This window comes from Anabrus simplex, chromosome 9, assembly GCF_040414725.1.
Source record: "Anabrus simplex isolate iqAnaSimp1 chromosome 9, ASM4041472v1, whole genome shotgun sequence".
Classification (NCBI taxonomy): Eukaryota; Metazoa; Arthropoda; class Insecta; order Orthoptera; family Tettigoniidae; genus Anabrus; species Anabrus simplex.
In genome coordinates this window covers 127,240,595-127,264,514 of record NC_090273.1, presented here as the reverse complement: position 1 = coordinate 127,264,514, position 23,920 = coordinate 127,240,595, and the positions used below count along the sequence as shown (strand labels likewise).

General features: G+C 40.1%; 1 protein-coding gene across 1 annotated transcript in view; it reads left to right on the top strand.

The window, feature by feature from the left end:
• LOC136880903 (glycine receptor subunit alpha-3-like) overlaps positions 1-23,920 on the top strand; it is a 347,710-nt gene that overhangs the window by 148,838 nt on the left and 174,952 nt on the right. The window contains exon 2 of the mRNA XM_067153433.2: positions 18,818-18,885. Within this exon, the coding sequence (XP_067009534.1) occupies positions 18,818-18,885 (68 nt within the window). The remainder of the gene's footprint in view (positions 1-18,817; positions 18,886-23,920) is intronic.

Here is a 23,920-nt window from a genome sequence, read left to right as displayed (position 1 = left end):
ACGCGCGAAAGGTGGCAGCACTGTTGTTACGAATCGCTGTTGTAGGAGAACTGCAGAGTCACAACCCACAAGTGCACGCAGTTGCTGGGTTACATCTTTGACGGTGCGCGGACTGGTCCAGTGCGTTCGTCCAGCGTAGAAATGGAGGCAAGCAAAGAAATGTGGTTCGTTTTCTGTTGACTGAGGATGCTGGAATACGCGAAACTCACCGTTGCATGTCTACTGTGTATGGCGAACACTGCATGTCCATGATGAGTGTGCATGAGTGGCATAGGAGATTCTCAGAAGGGTGTGCATCCCTGCAAGACAATGCGCACTCAGCACAGGCCCATCGACCCATTATTCCTGATGTGAAAGGAAGGATTGATGGCCTTATCCGCGAACACCGACAAATCATGGAGGAAGAATGACATCGGCTTCATTCGGACGAGAAAGTGCGGTTTTGGATCCGTCAGTGACCTATCCCTTTCTACAAAACTGGAAATTATCATCTCCTCTCTCAGTGGGATAAATGTGTCAACGCTTTTGGTAATTACTTTTTAATAAAACCATTCCATGGTCACGTTGTAGCGGGTGTTTTCATTTGACTGCCTCTTATAACACTTCCCCGCACAACGTAGGAAAATCTATCAGTAGTTCTCCTATCAGCAACTCATTGAGTGCGAGAAGGATGGAACATTCTACATTCGAAGTTGTGCAGACGTTCAACACTCCGTGACCTATGGTGTCACTTGTTGACCGGGAATGCCGCATGGAAGGCATTACCGGGCACGGTGGACAGCGCAACAGTCGACCACAGCTGCTGAATTATCGTGATCAGTGACGTCTACGGAGAATGATCCGAGGCGATCGACAAACCATGCCAGCTAAAATGACACCCATACTCCGAGGTTAAGATATCAGATGTCTTGCAGTAGGACTGTGTGGCTTTCATTAATGGCAATGGGACATTGGAGTATAATGAGCCTGCAGACTACCTCGATTAATGCCAGATTTATAAAACTCGACGCATGCGAGGCGTGAGGCCTTGCACAGACCGAAAATGAGGAGAGTGGATTTAAAAGAAGCGCCCTGCACTGTCTGTGCAACATCACAGAGATACCTCGCTGCGTCTCCTCAGATAGCTTCGTCCCGCCAAATTTGTGCGACGCTTCCGCAAGCGGTCTCTATTCTACACAGAGCATCAAGATGTGTTTTACTGACAAAATGGACGAGAAAATGAACAATCCCGAATTCACCCAATGAGATGGTTCTTCCATATCTGATGCTAGTGTCTTTGCAAACAGCTTCTTTAATGAAATGTAGAACCCTATGGAAATGATAAGCAACTTTTGAATTTTCTTTCACCGCCTATTAGATGGTGTCTTACAATAATATTGTAGCTTCCCGCGATTTTACTTCTTGACAACAGTATCGTCTCCACCTGGAAAGATCAGATGACGAGATACATTGGATGGAAAGTGACTTCGCAGGGTCAGAATCCCTAAACCCTCATATCGTCATTGCGAAGGCTTAAGAACCTTTGCAGCCTTTACAGCCACGTCATAGGATACAGCGCCTCGTCTGTGTTTGTGACGTCGCCACGCCGAACACACAATTTTGGAAACATGAAGCATGGCTCAGCGGTTTCAGTTGGGGTCTGTTCATATGTATGGCGAGTTTTCTACTGTATAGATTGGGTCCGCTAATCTGCCTAGACCGCTCACTGCTGTGGGTTATAAGAGGTGACTGAACGATGGTAAAGGTCTCTCAATATCGGTACGTGGGTTGACGGCCACAGGGCCTCTAGCTCAATCTGGCACTGCTTTTATTTTACTTTTTCTAGCCTCACTGCTTTCAGTTATCGTATTCTACTTCCACTGGTTAGATCTTGTTCTTGGGCCGATTACCTTCGATGTTAGGCCCCTTAGAACAACAAGCAACAACAAGCATCAAGATCTTGTTCTCTATCGACCCCGGTGGAATTAGAATTACGAAGCCTAGGGGATCTTTCTTACCGAGCTCGATAGCTGAAGTCGCTTAAATGCAGCCAATATCCAGTATTCGGGAGATAGTGGGTTCGAATCCCACTGTCGACAGCCCTGAAGGTGGTTTTCCATGCTTTCCCATTTTTCACACTAGGCAAATGCTGGGGCTGTACCTCAATTAAGGCCGCGGCCACTTCCCTCCCACTCCTAGCCCTTTTCTGTCCAATCGTCGCCATAATACCTATCTGTGTTGGTGCGACGTAAAACCACTTGTATCATCATCATCAGGGAATCTTTTATTTTCACGCCCTTCGTAATCCTTGCCTTTCCTTTGCCGATATCTTCGGTCTTCCAACGGTTCGAACTCTTCCATATTTTTCATCTGAATAGTGTTCCCATTAAAACAATAATCACCACCAATTTCTCAATGAATAATGATCTCTATGTTCAACAGCTTTGTGACCATTTGCATCCCTCCATGAACTTCACGTATCTCACGCAATCAAGGGATATTCCAGCAGGACAATGCGCCCGTGCACCCATTGTCCGTGAGTAGCATTCCGTGCATTCTGTAAAGTCCCTTGCATTGACATGGACCCCTCTGTCACCCGATGAGCCCGGTCGAGGGTACATAAGACATCGCCATCCACAACTACCAGGGAGTTATAGATAGTAGTGGCGTGCATTGTTCGAACTTGAGACGGGTAACCAAGACGGAGAAAGATGTGCCTTGCCGCATATGAAACCAACATCACGCATAAGTGGAGCGTGTAATCTAAAACGCTCGAGTTTGCTCCAATTCGTTCGACAGGGGTCTCCTCAGTCTCGTGAGGTCAACTGAGTAGAGGTGGGTTCGATTCCCACCTCATACATCCTGAAAGTGGTTTTCCATGGTATCCCACTTCTACAGGGAAATGCCGGGATGGTACCTAACTTAAGGCCACGGCCGCTTCATTCCCTCTTCCTTGTATATCCCTTCCAATCTTCCCTTCCCCCCACAAGGCCCCTGTTCAGCATAGCAGGTGAGGCCGCCTGGGCGAGGTACTGGCCATCCTCCCCAGTTGTATCCCCGACCCAGAGTCTGAAGCTCCAGGACACTGCCCTTGAGGTGGTAGAGGTGGGATCCCTCCCTGAGTCCGATGGAAAAACCGACCCTGTAGGATAAACAGATAAAGAAGAAGAAGAAGCAAGCAATGTGGTTCGACTTGCGAAGAGAAACCTCCTGTTTACAAAGAGCAATGGCCAGGAATTTGAAGGTATAATAGGATGTGTCAATGATTGAGTAAACCATTAGCTTTGTGCTGAAGTTTACCACGCCACATGAATCGACGGACAGCGTTATGGCTAAAATTCAAAATAATGAATATAAACTAACCAAGAGAGATGGGCTCAGTTCTGATGTTTGGAAGAAGTTCCTGCTTGTGGCCACTGCAAACAGTCAGCAGATGTGGTATGTTTCCCGTGAAAAGTGCAATGTACTGTTAACATATTAATCCGGTACAATTCACTTAAAAAGCACGTTTGCAAATTTAATGCTAGCGCTTCTCGCCAAGTATTGCGCGGCTATACAAAGCAAAGTATAACTAGCCCTTGTATTTTCAAGTGTGCCAATGATTTCCCATCATTCAACACTTTCTGGAGAAGGCTTTAAAGAATTAAAGGACATGAACCTATTAATATCGCTGCTAACGTTGGTAAAGTAGATATTGTTGATGTGTTACCACATCCTTCTACCATTAGTGGAAACAAGGACGGAGGGAGGGGAACACCTATACCCGTGACAGAGGTAGCGCGTGAAGGAGCGAGTATCGATGAGAAAGGTCGAGCGAACATAGCTCGCCTTCGAGAAGCAAACTTCGGTCATGGTCATGGTCATGTTCGATAAATACGAACCGAGCATAGAGCATATTTTGCTTGAGAGCTAGCGAAGCATCATGGCTAAACATCACTCCAGCACTTGTTGAAACACTGCCACGTTAAGTTTCTGCACTTCGTCGAGCCAGAGTTGACTTCGCATAATATTAAGTTCCTATTTCATGACTTCCACCCTCTCTAGATTTCACGATGATACGAACATTTGTATTTTACTTTAAAATTTGTCTGTATATTTATAGTGAATGTTAAGTCCTCAATCTGGAGCACAGCTAGTGCATCAGGCACGTATTATTATTAGTAGTAGTATTAATATTATCATTATTGGATATTATACGATAATAATAATAATAATAATGTTATTTGTTTTACGTCCCACTAACTACTTTTACGGTCTTCGGAGACGCCGAGGTGCCGGAATTTAGTCCCGCAGGAGTTCTTTTACGTGCCAGTAAATCTACCGACACGGGGCTGTCGTATTTGAGCACCTTCAAATACCACCGGACTGAGCCAGGATCGAACCTGCCAAGTTGGGGTTAGAAGGCCAGCGCCTTAACCGTCTGAGCCACTCAGCCCGGCGGATATTATACGAGGTAATCTGACTGATGTATTGATACCTTTCTGTTACCGTAAGTGTTATTTACAATCATAAATCAGTTCCATGGTATTTTTAGTTAGAGCAGTAACAAAAAAGTAACTCTCAGAGATTCCACTGTTAAAACTGGAGATGGAGAACAAAGGTGGTATTTATCTTTTCATGACAAATATGGTAATAAAAGTGTACTTACGGCGAGTTTCTTCATTCTTTGGCCATTAAGCTAACACGCCAGGAGAGAAAATGAAAGTTTAAAGAGAAATTGTTTGTTTTCGAAATAACTTTAAATGTCCGTATTATTCTTAACTTAGGATTAACGGCAAGCGAAGTGCAACACGGGATCCATTTTTTACGTTCTAGTGTACGCTAACGAGAAAAGAAATACAGGAAATTTATAACCCGTTTGTCAACCCTCCGTGTCATATCGTAGACATACGTGAAAAACTGCGATTCTATCAGTGGCGTCTTACCAAGGCGACATTGTCTCTAGTGTCGATAATAGTGATGATAGATCATGATGCACAGAGTGCTAGGAGTGGCACAGACGGATAGAGCACTGGCTTTCTGAGCCCAGGTTACCAGGTTTGATCCTTGCTCATTCCAGTGGTTTTTGAAGATAGCCTCGTGTCGGTAGATTTGCCGGTATGTAATAGACATATTGCGGAACAAACTTTTGGCTCCATGGCGTCCGCCAAAACCGTAAAATTAGCTAGTGGGACATGAAACAAATAACACTGTGTGTACGTTTTCAATTCTATATTAAGTTGTATTCTTCTTTTCTCTCTCACACCTATTTTACTTTGATATTTAACAGTTTATTGTAAATAGCAGAAATGTTTGGGTTGTGCCAGCCAAATGCTCTGCCTACGAAACACACATATACAAGGAAGATAAAATAATTCTTTTGGTATAAACTCACTATACGAAGAGAGGTAAGGTAGGTAATGGTTATTCTGCCCGGAGGCAGGTCCGAACCTCCGCAGAGGTGTTCCTGAGCCGGAGTTTACGTACGGTAGGGTGGCCAGTTCCTTTCCGCTCCTCCATTCCCTTACACCCCACCAACAGCGCGTGGCAACCCATCCAACTCCTGACCACGCCCAATGTTGCTTAACTTCGGAGATCTCACGGAATCCGGTGTTTCAACACGGCTACGACCGTTGGCTACGAAGAGATAAATCTCGTTTTATTGACTATAGAAAATCTGACCGAATGCCCGAAAGAGACACGGAGACTGACATAGAATCCCGTATTGAGATAAGAACACATGCCAAAAACATACAGCTGATACAAAATGGAAAGCAATACATCATGTGGATTATAACGATTTCAAGTCAACTTGAGAGTTTTGACATTGTCCTCGGGAGTATATGTGACTGGAAAAATATACTTGGCTGCAAAATCCATAAAGCGCACCGCACAGTGTTTCATTTATAGAAAACATACTAAATAACACCAAAATCCTAAACAGGAGTTCACCGCGATCTGACTGAGAAGACTTTACGAGATGAGTGTTTTTCTTCGTGCTACAGGATCGTTTAAATACTTTTTTCTATCAGATTATGATGTGACGAAAAATAATGTCACGAGCGACAATGAGCAACGAAGACAAATCACTGTACTTGCATCAAGTTCTCACGATCATTTCCATTGTCTATTTTATGTGGTTTGTTGTAAATACTACATCTGAAACTTCCTTTAAAATAGCCTCGAATTTCTTACGTCTCTAAAGGCTGTGATCTATAATTTCAGTTGGTATTGAATGCTACGAACCCAGGATAGCGGATATCGGAGGTTTCTAGTTAGATCTAACGGATACAAGGGTGCTCTTGGAGGGCAGAAGGAAATTTGGAGGTTTTTGAAAATAGCTTCAGAGATTTTACTTCATTACCGACAAAATAAATATTTGTACTATCAAATGGGTGGGAAGAGAGATGCCAAGTGCAAGTTTATATAACTATTTCAAAGAACCTTCACAACATTCCTAACAAAGAGCTCGTAAAATTATTGAAATAACTAATAGGATATATCATAATATGACAATTCAACACAACATGGATTTCTTAAACAGCAGTAATTGTAGACTTGGTCTTATTGTTGATGGTGATAACTAGGGCCCGGATGTTTATGCAGTAATAGGTTAGAATGCAAACTTACTGAAGTGATTAACAAGTAGAGTCTATCTGCACGACGGTAATGTTATGAGGTTTGCATAAACATTAGGGGTTCGGCCATTAGAACTCATAATCGATGGCCTAGAATGAAAACCTCGTATCTCACAAAGTTCTTCCTATCCATTACTTCCCTTAAGACTGGTTACGCCTCCCAGCCACACATGAATACGCAGTCCATCAGAACAATGTTCGTTGTGTTCTTTATTCCTATGCCGACGTGTGAAGGAAAACGAACCTTATCGTACCGTACTATAGGAAAGTATGTCTGCGTGACGTATTTACTGACTCCTACAGTGTAATTTTATAAGGTTCATTTTCCTTTACGTATCAGCATAGGAAAATAAACCCAATGAACATTGTTCTGATGGACTGCATATTCATGTGTGACTGGGAGGCGTGACCAGTCTTAAGGGAAATAATGGCTAGGAAGAACTTTTTGAGATACGAGGTATTCAATCTAGGCCATCGTAATGTTCATGCAAACCTCATAACATTACCATCGTGCAGATAGACTCTACTTGTTACTCGCTTCAGTAAGTTTGCATTCTAACCTATTACTGCATAAACATCCGGGCCCTAGTGATAACGTATTGTAGAGTAAGAGAAATTAGTCTTGTTCTTCTAGGTTAATGCGTTTTGTGCGTTGCTGTGTAAAAGTTTCGTGTGTTGCGTGCTAATATAAAGTGAATTATTTGTAAACTTTCCTTTTTTGTAGTTTCAATTTCATTTGGAATTTTTGTTCAAAACAATATACTCAGAAATTTCCACGAGAACGGCTACAAAATTCAGAACTACGCGACTGGATAATTGAAGTCCCTGAAGACAGAACAGTAGATCGTTGTAAATACTCTCACTATATTGTGAAAGCGAAACTGAAAACATTTGATAGACCATTCTAAGACTTAAACACACACAGTTGCAGCAGAACCTTTCATCTCCAATTAAAATTTATAATTTCTGTAAATGAAACGGTAGGTTTCACTAGTAATAGACGGGAGATATCTTAAATTTTAATACTTGCTTGACACTGTGCCGTAATCAACGTAGTTCATCTCAGCGAATTACGTCAAAAAGTACTTTAGGAGGATGGTTCAAAAATTCATCACGTCAAATGCGCTCCAGCTGTTAAGAATATTTTAGATCTCTATTTTCGACGTTCCCTCAGATATGATATGTGACGATGACTTTAGCATTATTATGGACTTTATTATGGATTTTGCATGATTTATATCACATGGCGTTACAGACGAATGATATCAACCTTTCAAGGTCTTTGCGATTGAGTACATCAGTGCAAATGCTACCTCTATTGTAGAATTTATGAAGTGAGCTTTAGGCGATTTTGGTCTTGACTTGCAAGAAAATGAGGCGCAAATAACGGTACAGTATCTAGCAATTACTGAAGAAACAAGTTGTTCACTCAGTACAGCTGTCTGTTTCGTTTGCTAATGCCGACATTCTTTCTAGAAATGCTTATTATTGGAAACTTACAACTGATCCATGAGGTCATCTCGTAATCTGCAGACCTTCAGGCTGAGCAGCGATCGCTTGGTAAGCCAAGGACCTTCGGGGCTATGGCACCATGGGTTTTTGGAGACACTAAACGGTGATACACCACACAAATACTGTATCTAGTGCTCAATGATCTTCTACAGTAAATTAGGTTTATCTGATTTTTCAAACCAATTCAATTAAAACTTGAATAGAAGCTTAAAAGCATTAACAATTGACGATGAAACCATTCTCAGAGGGAGATGCATCGATCTTATTATAAAAATTGAATCACAGCTTCTTGTAAGGACTGGATTTAAAAGATCGAATTTCACTGTCGGAAATTGGAAAAAAAGAATTGGCTTTTATCTGACCCTTGTCTGAACAATACTGTAGCTCTTGTTAAGCTCCTGTTTCGCAAAGGAATTACAGGTACAGGCAGGAGTCATTTGAACTGTGCCCGTTAGTGAGTATCTAGTTCTCATGCAATCTCGTTGAAAGATGAGCTAGCGGAGACACATTAACCAGGTCTATTTGAAGACTGTAGTGGTGTTCTCCAGAACAAATTAGATAACAAGATGTTTGTTAAAAGTATTTCATTCTTGTGAATCGCATCCCCTCCGCAGGGTCTCTTCTTGCGGGACATGTATTGACGTGATTATGCAGCTTCGAGTTTTATCTGGCAATACTTATGCTTGTTAACATTCAGAAGCCATCACATTGAACAGATTACCCGTGGATAACAACACTAACTACTTCTTAACAACTCCTAATGTTTGTATTGGAATTGTGCATATAAGTAAACTGGTATCATGTCAATCCTTTAATGAATCATCTTATTTTCATTATTATTTTCAATATTGTATTATTGTTGTTATCATCATCATCATCATTATTATTATTATTATTATTATTATTATTGTTACCGTGTTTTTGCGGTAGTTATGCGTGAAAGAAGGTGCGGGGTGGTGAATAGGTCTCAAGCTATGAAAGTAAAATTAATTTAAAAATTTAACAAGGTTATATTTTTCTTTCAAAATAAAGAAATAACAAACATGGCAGGTACAGAGTAGCAAGACAACAAAGAGCAACAATAGTATTTACAGGTTTTGGGCTTCAGGCCCCGAACTTCCTATTCTCGAGCAGTTAGCCCGAATTTACATGTACATAAGGTTCAGCAAAGGGGCAGAAAACCCCAATTATGCCCAGGAGTACTTGCTCCAAATTGCACAGTGATACCTCCTAGAGGCACGCAGAAACAAATTGCAAAAGAGCGATCCGCTCTCAAGGATTTAAGCCTATCACAAGGCCACACCTAACTCCACCTTCAAGTTGTCCTCTAAGGACATATACACAGGGGTAAAATACCCAACCTACTGAGGTCTATTAAATGAAAAGAGGGATAATTACATGACCTCTAAAACACCAAGTTGAGAGGAGGCGAACTGCACTCCTAATACATTTTGTTTTTAAAACCTAATTTGGCTCTAGGCCGCAAATGCAAGGGCTAATCCCATACTAAAGAGGTGACTTAAGAAAGAAACAAATTTACATTACGTTAAGGAAGAATCGGTTGTGAAGTAAGTTCACCTCAAAACAATATGAGTGGGAGCTCGAGAGGGTTAAGCACTCTCTATCCCAATACGTAGTTTAAAAGATAGAATAGATACCAGTTTCTTTACATTTTTAAGGAAGGTTACATAATGGAAAAACTTCGGACCCGCCCCGAGAGTTAAACTGCTGAGCTAGCAAAGAAAGAAGTTATTAATTGGCCATTACCTGGTTGATGACCGCTGCCGGAGAAAGAGGCGCTTCCCGCCCCCTGCTATGTACTTTACACACTGAAAGATGGAACAGAAGTGGCCCGGAGACCCTAAAATCAGCAGTTTATATCCTCTCGCGGAAGGTTCGAGGCGTTAGGGGAATGAGAACACCCTCCTACAAACTCTTTATTGGGTAGGATACAGCAACATATTCAAGTTGGGGGAAGATACATCGGATTGGTCGGAAATTACTAAAAGAAATTCGGAATTGGATAAATCTAAAACAAGGGGAAAAAGAGGGGTATACAGCCAACTTAAACAATAACAGAAAGAAATTTAACAAGAAACAAACTTTTGAAATAAGAACTTCTCCAAAAAAAATAGTTCTTTCACTCCGCACTAGGGTGCACTATTGTTGATCTTCAGTAGTGTCCTCTAGAAGAGAAAGTTCACACTTCTTTCTACAAGCGAAACAAAAATACGTCGAAAATGACACAGTTCAAAAACTCTAAAATTTCCAGGTAGTGACATCTTCTGAGAAACTTGAAAATTAATACCATCAATAAAGTTCAGACTTCCTCCAGCAGAGGAGTTTCAATTGGCGCACATTTTAAATTAGCGGCGTGGAGGTGTACCGCCCGGTACAATTATTATTATTATTATTATTATTATTATTATTATTATTATTATTATTATTATTATTATTAAACTTTTTAATTCAGGAGTGTCTGTTCTAAAGGTTCTATTTCCACTTCCAAACAGTAAATCAGTATTTCGTCAACATGAAGATCAATCAATTAACACTGATCTGCATTAAGGGCAGTCGCCCAGGTGGCAGATTCCCTATCAGCTGTTTACCTAGTCTTTTCTTAAATGATTGCAAATAATTTGTAAATTCATTGAACATCTCTCTTAAAAAATTATTCTAATCCGCTTTAAACGAATATTTGCCCCAATTTGTCTCTTGAATTCCAAATTTATCTTCATAGTGTGATGTTTCCTCCTTTTAAAAACACCGCTCAAACTTATACGTCTCTTGATGTCATTCCACGCCATCTCTCCACTGACAGCTCGGAACAAACCGCTTAGTCGAACGCCTCGTCTGATTTTCCCCCAAGTCTCCCCAGCCCAAACTTTGCAACATTTTTGTAACGCTACTCTTTTGTCGGAAATGACCCAGAACAAATCGAGCTGCTTTTCCTTGGATTTTTTTCCAGTTCTCGAATCAAGTAATCCTGGTGTGATCCCATACACTGGAACCATACTCTAGCTGGGGTCTTACCAGAGACGTATATGCCCTCTCTTTTACATCCTTACAACAATCCCTAAATGCCCTCATAATCATCTACAGAGATCTGTACCGTGCATTTACAATCCAATTTATGTGATTACCTAAATGAAGATCTTTCCTTATACTGTATTAATATCTATTTACTTACATTGATTCTCATAAGGAACTTTCACCCCATCAACGCAGTAATTAAAACTGAGAGCATTTTTCCTATTAGTGAAACTCGCAACCTGACTTTTAACCCCGTTTGTTATCATACCATTGCCTGCGGTCCATCTCACAACATTGTCGAGGTTTTTTTTTGCAGTTTCTCACAATCCCGTAACTTATTTATTACTCTATACAGAATAACATCATCGGCTAAAATCCTTATATCTGATGTCAGTTCTTTACTCATATCATTTATAAATATAAATATAAATATAAATATAAATATAAATATAAATATAAATATAAATATAAATATAAATATAAATATAAATATAAATATAAAAACCCGATGATCGGTACTATCGTATTCACAAAGACGCACACACGAGATGCTACCAATGTGTACACTGTATTATTTACAAGTTATATAACATTATACACACACATTAATTAACCACCATCTTGAACTCGACTGCCACATTTGTATGTCAACCAACTAACAAAATCACAACATGAGTTCGCACACTTCGCTCGACTAACAATTCTCACGAACAACTCAACTACCCGAAACCGTCCTTTTATATACCGTGCCTGGCCAAGTGTCTAGAAATGTATAACACGACATGCTTTCCCGTACATTCTCGAGTTTCCACTAACCTATGTACAAATGAATGGAACATTATGTAAGATCCGGGTGACAAATGTGCGTTGTTCTGGAATCTTCCCCTGTGTTGCACAACATTACATCGGATTTACACATCATATTTACAGGTAATAATAAATTGTATACTATTAATTACGTGTTCTTACATTAAATAAAGTCGTATTATTAAACTTACAACACAAGTATCGTGACATAACCCTACATGTTCTGTTACACAAAACAGATCATACAACACACACATAACACGACCGCGATTTATACCAAATAAATACCGTACATAACTACGTAGATAATAATAATAATAATAATAATAATAATAGACGTAAACAACTTAATAGCTACACCTCACAAGTAATAATAATAATAACACCTACTAATCGAGCTCGATATTTTCACTTTCTACTCATGGGTTTAGAGAATTGTTTCCAAGTTATGCTAACCCGTTACACACTTACATCAGCATGTTCCATGTGTCCTTTAGTTTACGTTTCTTGCATTTTTCCCACAACTGCCTTAAGGTGGATATAGCACCCTTTGAACAGACACTCCTCAATCAGCCATTTCCAAATTAATTTGAGGTCGGCGCGTTTTGTCCTGCGGCTCCATACTTTTCTTCCTACAACCAGATCTCTTGGTACCCCTTCTTTCTGTAAGGTGGATTCAATGGATCCTTTTCAAGTCACTTTTGTCCTTCCTCTTCCTCTTCGTCCTCTTTCTCTTCTCGGTTTTGCCATGTCCAAGGAGAACGTACAAGATGGGATTCATCACGCGACTTTGTATGAGCGTACAAGTGAAACTGCTACCTTCCTCACAGGTATTCAATTCGGAAACAATTCTTCAGTGTGATCCCAGCAGACGACCGTAACATTCGCATCTCTGTCCATGCAGTTGTTGATCATGCTTCTCTTTTTCCTGGTCCAGCATTCAGTGTCATATAGAAGAGCAAGATGGATGATAAATATACACGCCTTGCCCTTCAATTCCACTGCTATCTGTCTGTTGCGCATGACTGCACTTAGCGCACATCATTTCATTCAGCCGAAGTTGATGCAATGTTTAACATGGTATCAATAGTGACGACGGTTCCTAGATATTTGAATTTCTCTCTCATCGTTAGTGGTTTTCCATGCAAGAAAACAGTATACTGTGGACCAACTTGTTGGGAGTTAGCAAAATGACACCACATACACTCTGTCTCTTTCAACTGATTCTCGGATTATTTCAGTTTAGTGCTGCTCTCCATCTCTGTAAGAATGTCACGACCTCGAATGGAAGGATTTCAAACATTTTGATGATATCCGAATCGTTATGGTTCGTTAACTTGGTTAATTTCTGTAACGGCCTTGTTTTCTTGTTCAAGGGTCTGAAGGTGAACAAATTTCAAACAAATGACAAAGTTTAAGTAATCCCATCTACCTTATAGTGCCTCTGACGGGATATGTTTGAGCCACTTACAAGCAGAAGTCATGACATTTTAATACAATGTAGCAAGACTCCACGATCTCAGAAACGGAGTGATGAGTCGGTAAATTGTTCTTCTTCTTCTTCTCGTATCATATCCTCATTGGATATCGGCTGCCATCAGGAAGATATCGTTCTTGTTCTCAGCAACTCGAAAAAGACTGGGGCTACCGAGCCCATTAGCCCATTCCCGTAGATTCCGTAGCCAAGATATTCTCCTTCTTCCCCAACTTCTCCTTCCTTCAATTTTACCTTGAATGATAAGCTGAAGGAGTCTATATTTATATTTCACTAATGTGGCCAAAGTATTGAATTTTCTTCTTTGTTCAGGTGTTAGGGTACTTCGGTGTTGCGTATTCTGTCCACCCATGATACTATGAGCAGGCGTCGCGAACATAACATCGCAAAGGATCGAAATTTTCTTTGGTGGTGTTCTCTGTTAGGGTCCAAGTCTCAGACCATAAATTAAGACAGACATAACATAACACCGAAGTAAATGGAGACGGAGATTGATCTTAAAGTCCCTGTTACAGAGAAGTTTGCTTATTCTCTTGCCTATTCAATCCGGGATTAATTTCAACAGCATTTTTCCAGCTGTGATCAAGAACGCTGCCGAGATACTTGCTGCAGTGATGTGCCAGCTACTGTCAAGTTAACAGGATGAACGACATGTTGGCTGATGACAATTACTTTGAAATGTCTCGTGTTTAAACGCAGACCTGCTGCACCATACAGTTTAGTAATGTCTGCAGATCTTCAACAATTGTTGCAAGCAGAACACTATCATCTGCATATCGGAGAACATTGATTGTGAACCCATTAACACCGATACCCTCCTCTTTCACTTCCAGTGCTTCAGGAAATACCCTTTCAGAGTAGATATTGAGGAGGAGTGGAGATAGAAAACAGCCTTGCCTCACTCCTTGCTTTATTTCAAGAGCACAGGTGTATGGGTTGTCAACCTTAACTGATGCGGTCTGATAACAACACAGGACGGCAATAATTCGGATATCTGTTGGGCAACAGTCTCCGGGAAATGATCTTCTTCTTGGCCTTTTTCCCAATTATTTTAATCAGTACTTGATATGGATCTCTCCTAGTCTAACCATGGAATGCTCTTCCTGACACCAACCCTAAGTGAAAGAATGCATTCAGTTCTTCAGTTGGTCGGTATTTTGGTGTGTTGTATGTAGATGGAGATAAATGTATTGATACGAATAAAAACAGCCTGTCCCAGAGCCAGGGAAATTAAAATTCCCGACTCGGACAGTTATCGAATCGAACACAGGGCTCCCGAGGACCGTCCATATGCACATCACTTCCCACAATTATGGCACTGACATAAAAATACTCCCTGTGTCGATCAGGGCAATCACTGAAGGATGGAGGGATTGTAGATTTCACTCGTTTTCCATTAAACCCAAATAAATTATGCCTTCTAACATTAAGGAAAGTAAATTCAGCCAGGCCCAAGTACGCGGAAAGCAAACTCAAAGTCGGACACTCACCACTGATCTGCACTTAGGGCAGTCACCCAGGTAGCAGATTCCCTATCTGTTGTTTACCTAATCTTTTCTTAAAAAATTACAAAGAATTTGGAAAATTATTGAACATCTCCCATACTAAATTATTTCAATCCCTAACTCCCCTCCCTATAAACGAATATTTGTCCCGATTTGTTGTCTGGAATTCCTAATTTATCTTCATATTGTAATCTTTCCTACATTTCAAAGCATCGCTCAAATTTATTCGTCTACTAATGTCATTCCACGCCATCTCTCCACTGACAGCTCGGAAGTTGTTCGGGGAAATTTCCGACAAAACAATAGAGTTACGAAAATGTAGCGAAGTTTGAGCTGGGAAGACCTGAGAGAAAAGAGACGAGCTGCTAGACTATAGTATGTTCCGAGCATTCAGTGCAGAGATGGCGTGGGATACCATTAGTAGACAAGCAAGTTTGAGTGCATGTGTAGCTGAGGAAGAAGGCAGGGATGCTCTTAAGGAAGGGAGAGAATGACGGTATAGAATCACAGACTATATTTGATTTCTGAATTATGGTTATTGAGTGTAACAAAGGGACAAATTCTTCTGCTTCATCTGGTTGAGAATGAAAATATGGTACGTTAATCTATCAATATATACTACAATATCTTCTATATAAATAAAACAATAACATTTGTCCGTCCTTTTGATTTGATTTTGCCGGCCTGAGTGGCTCAGATGGTTGAGACACTGGCCTTTTGACCCCAACTTGGCAGGTTCGATCCTGGCTCAGTCCGGTGGTATTTGAAGGTGCTCAAATACCTCAGCCTCGTGTCGGTAGATTTACTGAACTCTTGCGGGACTAAATTCCAGCACCTCGGCGTCCCTGAAAACCGTAAAAGTAGTTAGTGGGACGTAAAGCTAAATTAGTAGTAGTAGTATTTGATTTTGCGGAAATTTCAGTTTTTGCACGTTTCAGACATTTTGAAACTAAATTACGAACAAAAATAGTTCCGTGTCTGTATGTTTTTTACAAGCTGCTTTATATCGCACCGACACAGGTCATGTGGCGACATTGAGATAGGAAAGGGCTAGGAGTGGGAAGGAAGGGACCGTGGCATTAATTAAGGAACATCCCCATTTGCCTGGTCTTTAATGGGAAACCATGGAAAACCCATCTTCGTCCTCCCGACAGTGGGGTTGGAACCCACTTTCTCCCAGATGCAAGCTCATAGCTGCGCGCCCCTAACTGCACGGCCAACTCGCCCGGTGTGTATGTATTTATGTGCCGGGATTTTTACCTGGACCTGAGGGTTAGTTCGAGGTCTACTCAGCCTACGTGATTATAAGTGGCGAGTTATCTGACGGTGAGATAGCGACCCTGGTCTGGAAAACCAAGAATAACGGCCGAAAGGATTCGTCGCAATGACCATGGGTCATTTCGTAATCTTCAGACCTTCGGGCTGAGCAGCGGTCGCTTGGTAGGCCATGATCCTTTAGGGCAGTAGCGCTATGGAGTTTGTTCTTGTTTGTTTGTGTACGTATATGTTTTGTAAAATGTGCCGTGTCACATGCACGGCAATTTACGTATATTATGTGAAAAAATATCGAGGAGATTGTATATTATTATGTCATAATTAATCTCTGGTACCACGATGTAAATTTATGGGTTGTTATAATTAAGTGAGGTATTTCTTGCATTTATAGGTTTAAAATTCTCTATATACGTGGTAAGCCATTTTCTGAGACATTGAAACTCAGCTTACTTCGTGTACCAAGGAGGGGAGGCTGGGTGGAGGCCAGTGATGCTGAATTAAACCATGGCCAAAACTACAGGAATACCCTGGGAAGTAGAACCAAGTGATAGTCAACTCATTTGAAAACTGGCTAGGACAATGTCAAGACTATGGAACGTAAATTGGCGCAGTGAATTTATGAGCCTGGGTTTATCCAAGTAACTTGTTAGGAAAATATTGTTTCACTTGGAACGTAAATAACTGAAGTTGATGTTAAGTTGAAAACGTGAAAATCGGAAAGTTTGTTGAGAATACACATCAGGTGGCTCGCTAACGCCGTACTTTCTGCGTATAAATGTCCTGCATGCACTAGTGATGAATGGGTTGCCTGATAACTCATTTTCACAGGAGTACTACTACTGTCTGCAGGTAGGTGACGTCAGAACACGAAAAGATAACAACCGGACGGCCACTCGCTGCATGTTCCTCAACGCTATCCAATATACCACATTGCAGTAGTAAGCCACATTTTCGAACGCATAGTACTAGGATGGTATTTAGTACCTCAGCACTAGAGTTGCTGTCAATATATCGATTATGGTTGGTGTATTAAGCAACGACGAATACACAGACGTGACTTTAATCTACGAAGAATATGTTTGGCATGCAGCCGAAGCTCTCAGCAGTAGTTTCCAAATGGCCACCTACCTTTTATACCTACACGTATTTTGACGAACAGAATTGCAATTAAGAGCTAATGGATCGTTCAAGGTACATACAAGCAATTTTTTGGTGTGGGGTGAAATGTGTACGTGTATGAATTAATAGGTTGGTATACTTTATTTTCTGTATCTTTGGCGTATTTCTAAATGTGCCCTATTACAAAACACGTGTAGTAAAATGACTGCTATTTGTTTCACGTCCGAAATATAGCTTGTTGTAGTGTTCCTTTGTAAACCAGCGACTAGGCATCCCGTTCATCAATAGCGCATGTGGGATACATGAATAGAAAGTGCGGGGCTGGAGAACCACTTGGTATATACCGTACCTCCGACGTGTTATTCAGACGATTCTATACTGTTCCATTTTCCATGACTGTTAGTGTGTTGTGCCATCAGTCATATTTGTGAAGTTTTTGAAGAAATGCTATTATATTTTATTGTGCTAATATTTCGAGTGTTATTTATCATGGTATAAGTGGCCGGGCTGAGTGGCTCAGAGGGTTGAGGCGCTGACCTTCTGACCCTAACTTGGCAGGTTCGATCCTGGCTCAGTCCGGTGGTATTTGAAGGTACTCAAATGCGTCAGCCTCGTGTCGGTAGATTTACTGGCACGTAAAAGACTCCTGTGGGACTAAATTCTAGCACCTCGGCGTCTCCGAAAACCGTAAACGTAGTTAGTGGGACGTAAAGTAAAATAACATTATAAGATGGTATAAGTAAAGGAGAGACTATACACTTAGTCATTATTCGGTCACATTTCTAAAATTAGCATACAGGAATTATTGTCAGTTCGTTGAGAATGTGCGTTTATTGGACTATGTGGTAATAGCTTTACAAGTCAGCAATTACTACGCCTATCAGGCATGAGAAGGCAGCACCCGCAACTACACATGAGAGGATGGCGATATGAGCGCTAGCATAACACGTTACGAGTTTGGGACATGTCTTCACAAGGAGACCAAATAAAGGAGAGCTCCAGAGCTACGGAGTTTCAGGACATGGGGCTTACAATCATCGAAGGATGTTTATACTGGAGTGAAAAACCACTGATTTCAAAGGTGGGAAGTAAATGGAAAATTCTAAGGAGAAAAGGGTTTTAGGGCTGATCTGACTCACCCTAGGAACATTGTAAATTATTGTTTGTATCACACTGTACACCTGTATATTTTTATTTTTCAAGTAATATAAAGAATAGAGCTAAATATTTAAATTCATTTATGTTAGCCTGATTGAATTCTCCTACCATTTTCTGTCGGTTGCATATGGTATCAGGTGAGCCCAGTCAAGAGGATACCAGTTTCCCAGTCATAATGTACACTACCTGAAATAGAATCTTGTATGCTCTGCCGTAAACTATAAATTCCTATATTATTATTATTATTATTATTATTATTATTATTATTATTATTATTATTATTATTATTATTATTATTATTATTATTATTATTTCAGATAACGCTACGACGGTGTACTGTGAACTCTACATACGAAGTTTCGGCTCCATCAGTCCGGTTACTATGGTGAGTACACTCCAAGCAGTGGTTAATTTTTATTCCCGGAATATGCTTAGTTCCTAAGATATCTAATATATATATTTAATAGTCTTAGTCGATGTCTATAGTTCACTGAATATTACTAGGAGATACTGTCAAACGTATTCCTTATATTTCGTCATTTTCTATCTCTTCGATACGTTGTAGTTCGCTTGTGATTCTTTCCTAAACTTCACCAGTATTCAGAGGTCAGTTGATGTGCGGTGAAATTGAGCTTCCCTGTACATGTCTGTGTGGAAACTGGAGTAACCTTGTACGAACTGAGGGTGTATACAGCGACATCATAAAGTTGTTTATCTCAAAGTGTGTGCTAGATACATAGCGTTATATCAATGAAATTATTTTTTATTTTGACTTAAGCAATGGCAAAGTTAGTGCTCGTGGCCCTTTCTTAACTTATCCATGTAAATTACAAGATAATGTTCATATAGGAGAAATTTACTATTCGGTTATAAAATCAAGGATGACTAAGCTAAATAACAGATTTATAGAACATATACTGAAGAAAGAAAGAAAATCTCAACAAAAATAAAAACAAAATGAAAAGAAATTCGACCAGACGAGTTGGCCGTGCGGTTAGGATCGCGCAGCTGTGAGCTTTCATCCTGGAAATAGTGGATTCGAACCCCACTGTCGGTAGCCCTGAAGATGGCTTTCCGTGGTTTCCTATTTTCACACCAGACAAATTTTGGGGCTGTACCTTAATTAAGGCCACGGCCGCTTCCTTCACACTCCTAGCCCTTTCCCATCCCATCGTCACTATAAGACCTATCTGTGTCGGTGTCATGTGGAACAAACTGTAAAAAGAAAAGAAATTCGGAGCATAAAAGTTAAAAGAAAGAGCAATAAGTAATATTATATGTTAGCAGAATATTGCTAAATAACAAAGATATGCATTAAAATAATAATAATAATAGTAATAATAATAATAATAATAATAATAATAATAATAATAATAATAATAAAGTAGTATACTGAACGAGTTGGCTGTGACAGTGTGACAGTATCTCCAAGTAATATTCAATGAACTATAGACATCGACTAAGACTATTAAATATATATTAGATATGTTAGGAACTGACTCATTGGTCAGTTTTTTCCAGTCCTCTGATGCCATACGGTATGGTGATAATTCTAAATATTTCAGTCCCCTTATAATTTCATTACGAAGGCACGCGATATCATTTTACTCTAACATTACTCTTAATACTGGAACTGCTTAACAAGTGAACAGTTCTAAATATTTAAGCATTCTCAGAACTGGTACGATATACATGGTCTTTCTGTAGGTATTTCAGTTTTGATTCGGGCAGTAAATGCTGGAGTAGAGACAAAGGAGGACATCATTAAGATAAGTTCCACATTACAAGTTCCTAAGTATTTAAACAGAAATAAATATTTATTTCTAAATATATGAGTGTGATTTGATAGAAACTGATGATGTTCTTTCAATACAGAAACATGTCTTTCTTCTTCTTCTTCTTCTTCTTCTTCTTCTTCTTCTTGGTTTAGGCCTACAATGGACCACGTGGTTATTAACTCTGGTGCTCTTCTTAACCCAGTATTCCTTCATTCTAGCACTATGGATGTCTTTTCTTTCTTGAGTCCATTTCACCCCTATTCCTGGACCCACTGATTTAGCTGTTAGTGACTGGAGAGAGTCAGATGTCTTGATTAGCTCTCTGAACTTATCTCGGTTGTAAATGTCAATGTGATCGATGTTTATGTATTGTATATCTTTCCGAACTAAATTCGTCCACTTGACATTTGTTGCTTTCTTTCTAGATACAGTGTTAAAGATCCTAGAAGTGAGTCTCTGGCTGTCCATTCTGACTATGTGACCATAGAACATTAGTCTTCTGTTCCTCATAGCTGTTGTAATGCTCTCTGTTTTACTGTACAGTTCCTTGCTGTGCCTGATTCTGTACCCATCTCCTTCTTTAATGGGACCCGCAATCCTTCTGAGGATCTTTCGCTCTTTCAGTATCAGTGTTCTGAGTTATCCTTGCCGGATTATCTTTAGGTATTCTGAGGCGTACAGTACAGATGGTGTTACTGCGGTATTGTAGAGTCTAAGTTTAAGATTCAATGTGACGGATTTAGACTTGTATATGTTCTTACAAAGATGATAAGCCCTTTCTAATTTAGTGCATATATTCTTCATTGCAAGGTCTTCATTAATATTTGGGGTTATCCATTCTCGAAGATATTTGAATGAGTTGGCTTCTCGTATTACTTTGTCCCCCAAAGAAATGAAGTTTGGTGCTTCTCTGATGTTGGTCAGAATTTCTGTTTTGTTGACAGCGATCTTCAGACCTACTTTAGCTGCGATGCGTTTTAGGGAGGATAGCTGGTGCGCAGCTTCTTCCATACTTGCAGCGAAGAGTGTGAGGTCATCTGCGAAGGCTAAGCAAGTGACTGTTAACTTGTCTGAAACATGTCATTCTATTTTAATTAAGCTGTTTATTTTTCCACTATAATTCTGTTACCATGTTTTCTCTTTCAGCTAGTTTATAAATTTATTTTCTCAAAGTTAGTTTCAGGAGACTGAAGAATCCACCAGTTATAAAAGAATTATATAAGAATTATATAATTATGTAAGTATTATATAAGGACACGCTCCTCTAAAAAAACTTCGGGATTCGTATACTGAACTTATGTAAATTATATCGGTTTTTCATACCAAATTTTGTTAGAATGAAAGGTAAGATTCTACATAAGCATGGTATTATATACGTAGTACAGTCATTAAGTTCTGAGACTTGACGCCTCGAGGATAGGCACCCACACGACTCTGTATGTTGCACACGATGCCACATTACACGGCGAACACCTACACAGAACCACATCCACCCTCAAAATAGTCGCCGTTGGCCGTTATGCATGTTTGCCAACGTTTCTGTAGCTGCTGGAAACACCGCTGAAAGGAATCACCATGTTTTGTCTCCAGTTATTATACGGCTGAGAAACGTCGGATCATCGTCAGCACTACTGATGAGGTCACCACAAATCGTCATGCGATCATCACGTTGGTCTTGCGACAGGATTCGTGGCACACTGTACTGGGTAACACGAGACATGTTGAAGTCATCCGTCAGAATTTTATGGCAAGTACCATGGCTGACCCCTATTGCTGCTGCGAGATCGTCTACCGATTGGGAGCGGTTAGCACGCACCAACGTTGCAACTTCTTGGATCTTGCGTTCCGTTCGAACTGTTTGTGGCTGACCAGCGCGCACATCATCTTCCAAACTGTCCCGTCCTTGCACGAAACCTCGATGCCTCCTAAACACAACACTGCGACTCGATGTCCCCACCGTAAACCTGCTGCATCATTTCAAACGTTTAGGCAGCGGTCTTGCCTAATTTCTAGCAGAACTTGATGTTTGCCAGTTGCTCAAACTGTGACATGTCAAGGTCCGATGGGCGCATTCAAATCACCGTCACAACAACGACCGTACGTCTGCTTCCAGTACATGCACTCAACTGCCTCTTGCAGGGACGAGAGACTAACCTACATAGTACCATACCACGCCGCCACCTATAGTGGACTACAGCGCCATCACGCGGTCACTCTCAGAACTCGTGAGTGAAGCACCCCTACTCCATCTGAGGTAACCATTCTTCCGAGCCGCTCGTCTCCTTACTCCTAAATAAATAAATAAATAAATAAATAAATAAATAAATAAATAAATAAATAAATAAATAAATAATACTGTTATTGGCTTTACATCCCACTAACTACTTTTAAGGTTATCGGAAACGCCGAGTTGCCGGAATTTAGTACCGCATGAGTTCTTTTACGTGCCAGGAAATCTACCGACACGAGGCTGGCGTATTTAAACACTTCGAATACCACCGGACTGAGCCAGGATCGAACTTGGCAAGTTGGGATAAGAAGGCCATCGCCTCAACCGTCTGAGTCACTATGCCCGGCAATAAATAAATAAATAAATAAATAAATAAATAAATAAATATCTCTTAAAATTGTCTACTTTCCAGAATGATCGTGTTAAAAGTTCAAAGTCATAAAGACCAGTTCAAATGTGAAGGTTTTCATAATGAAAGCGTGGCTATAATGGAGTTCCCACGATCAGATTTTATCCATCCAGCACACGGGGCGGCCACCTTTAAGCTCAAAGTGAACGGGGATAATGGCAGTTGAATTACTCCGTGTCAAAGGGTCAAGTCATGCAAGTCCATCGACGATAAAGGAGATTTTTAGGTGGAAAGAAATATTGTAATTTTAATTACTGTATCGCTTTAATACGTTTGAATGACCAGTGAGTGAGTACCCTTGATATGTGTGATGTGTATAGAATACATGTACGGATTGGAAAATGAAAAGAGTAACAATAGTGGAAGGTGCTTAACTGTGGGCGTCTGCACTGAACAAAATCTAGGACTTTTATTATACAAATGTTGATATTTTGTAATATGCCCATAGCTCAAGAACACTGGGCCACAGCGCACAGACCTAAACATTTTTGACATAGTGATCAGAATAAAAATCTTATAACAGCTGATGGAATTTTAACGATGAACTTCACAAAATATTATTTTTACATTATTGGCGTAATGCAGAACAGCAGTATTTTATATTAACAGCTCGGTTTTATGATCTTTTTTAATTATCTTTGTACAACACGTATAGAAAACTAAGTGTACGTACGTATAAAAGATTTATAAATTTTGTTGTAGATGTTTATTTAGATGGTCTTACACCAAAGAGAACAAAGTGACATAATTTCTAGGAAAACTATGAAGACTTTGGTACAGCCAATTTACTTACAGGGTCAATCCATTGCATGGCTGCTGATGTTGTGGAAGAAGGATTTACTTACATTTCACATACAATATTGGGGCGGCTATTCAGAGGTAACAGGTGAAGTAGCACTTCACCAATTACTTTAACCAGAATTATTTTTAAAATTTGTTTTCCTTATAATGTATGTTGGTATTAATAGAAATGGATTTCCGTATTCTTCTACGGCGCCTGATA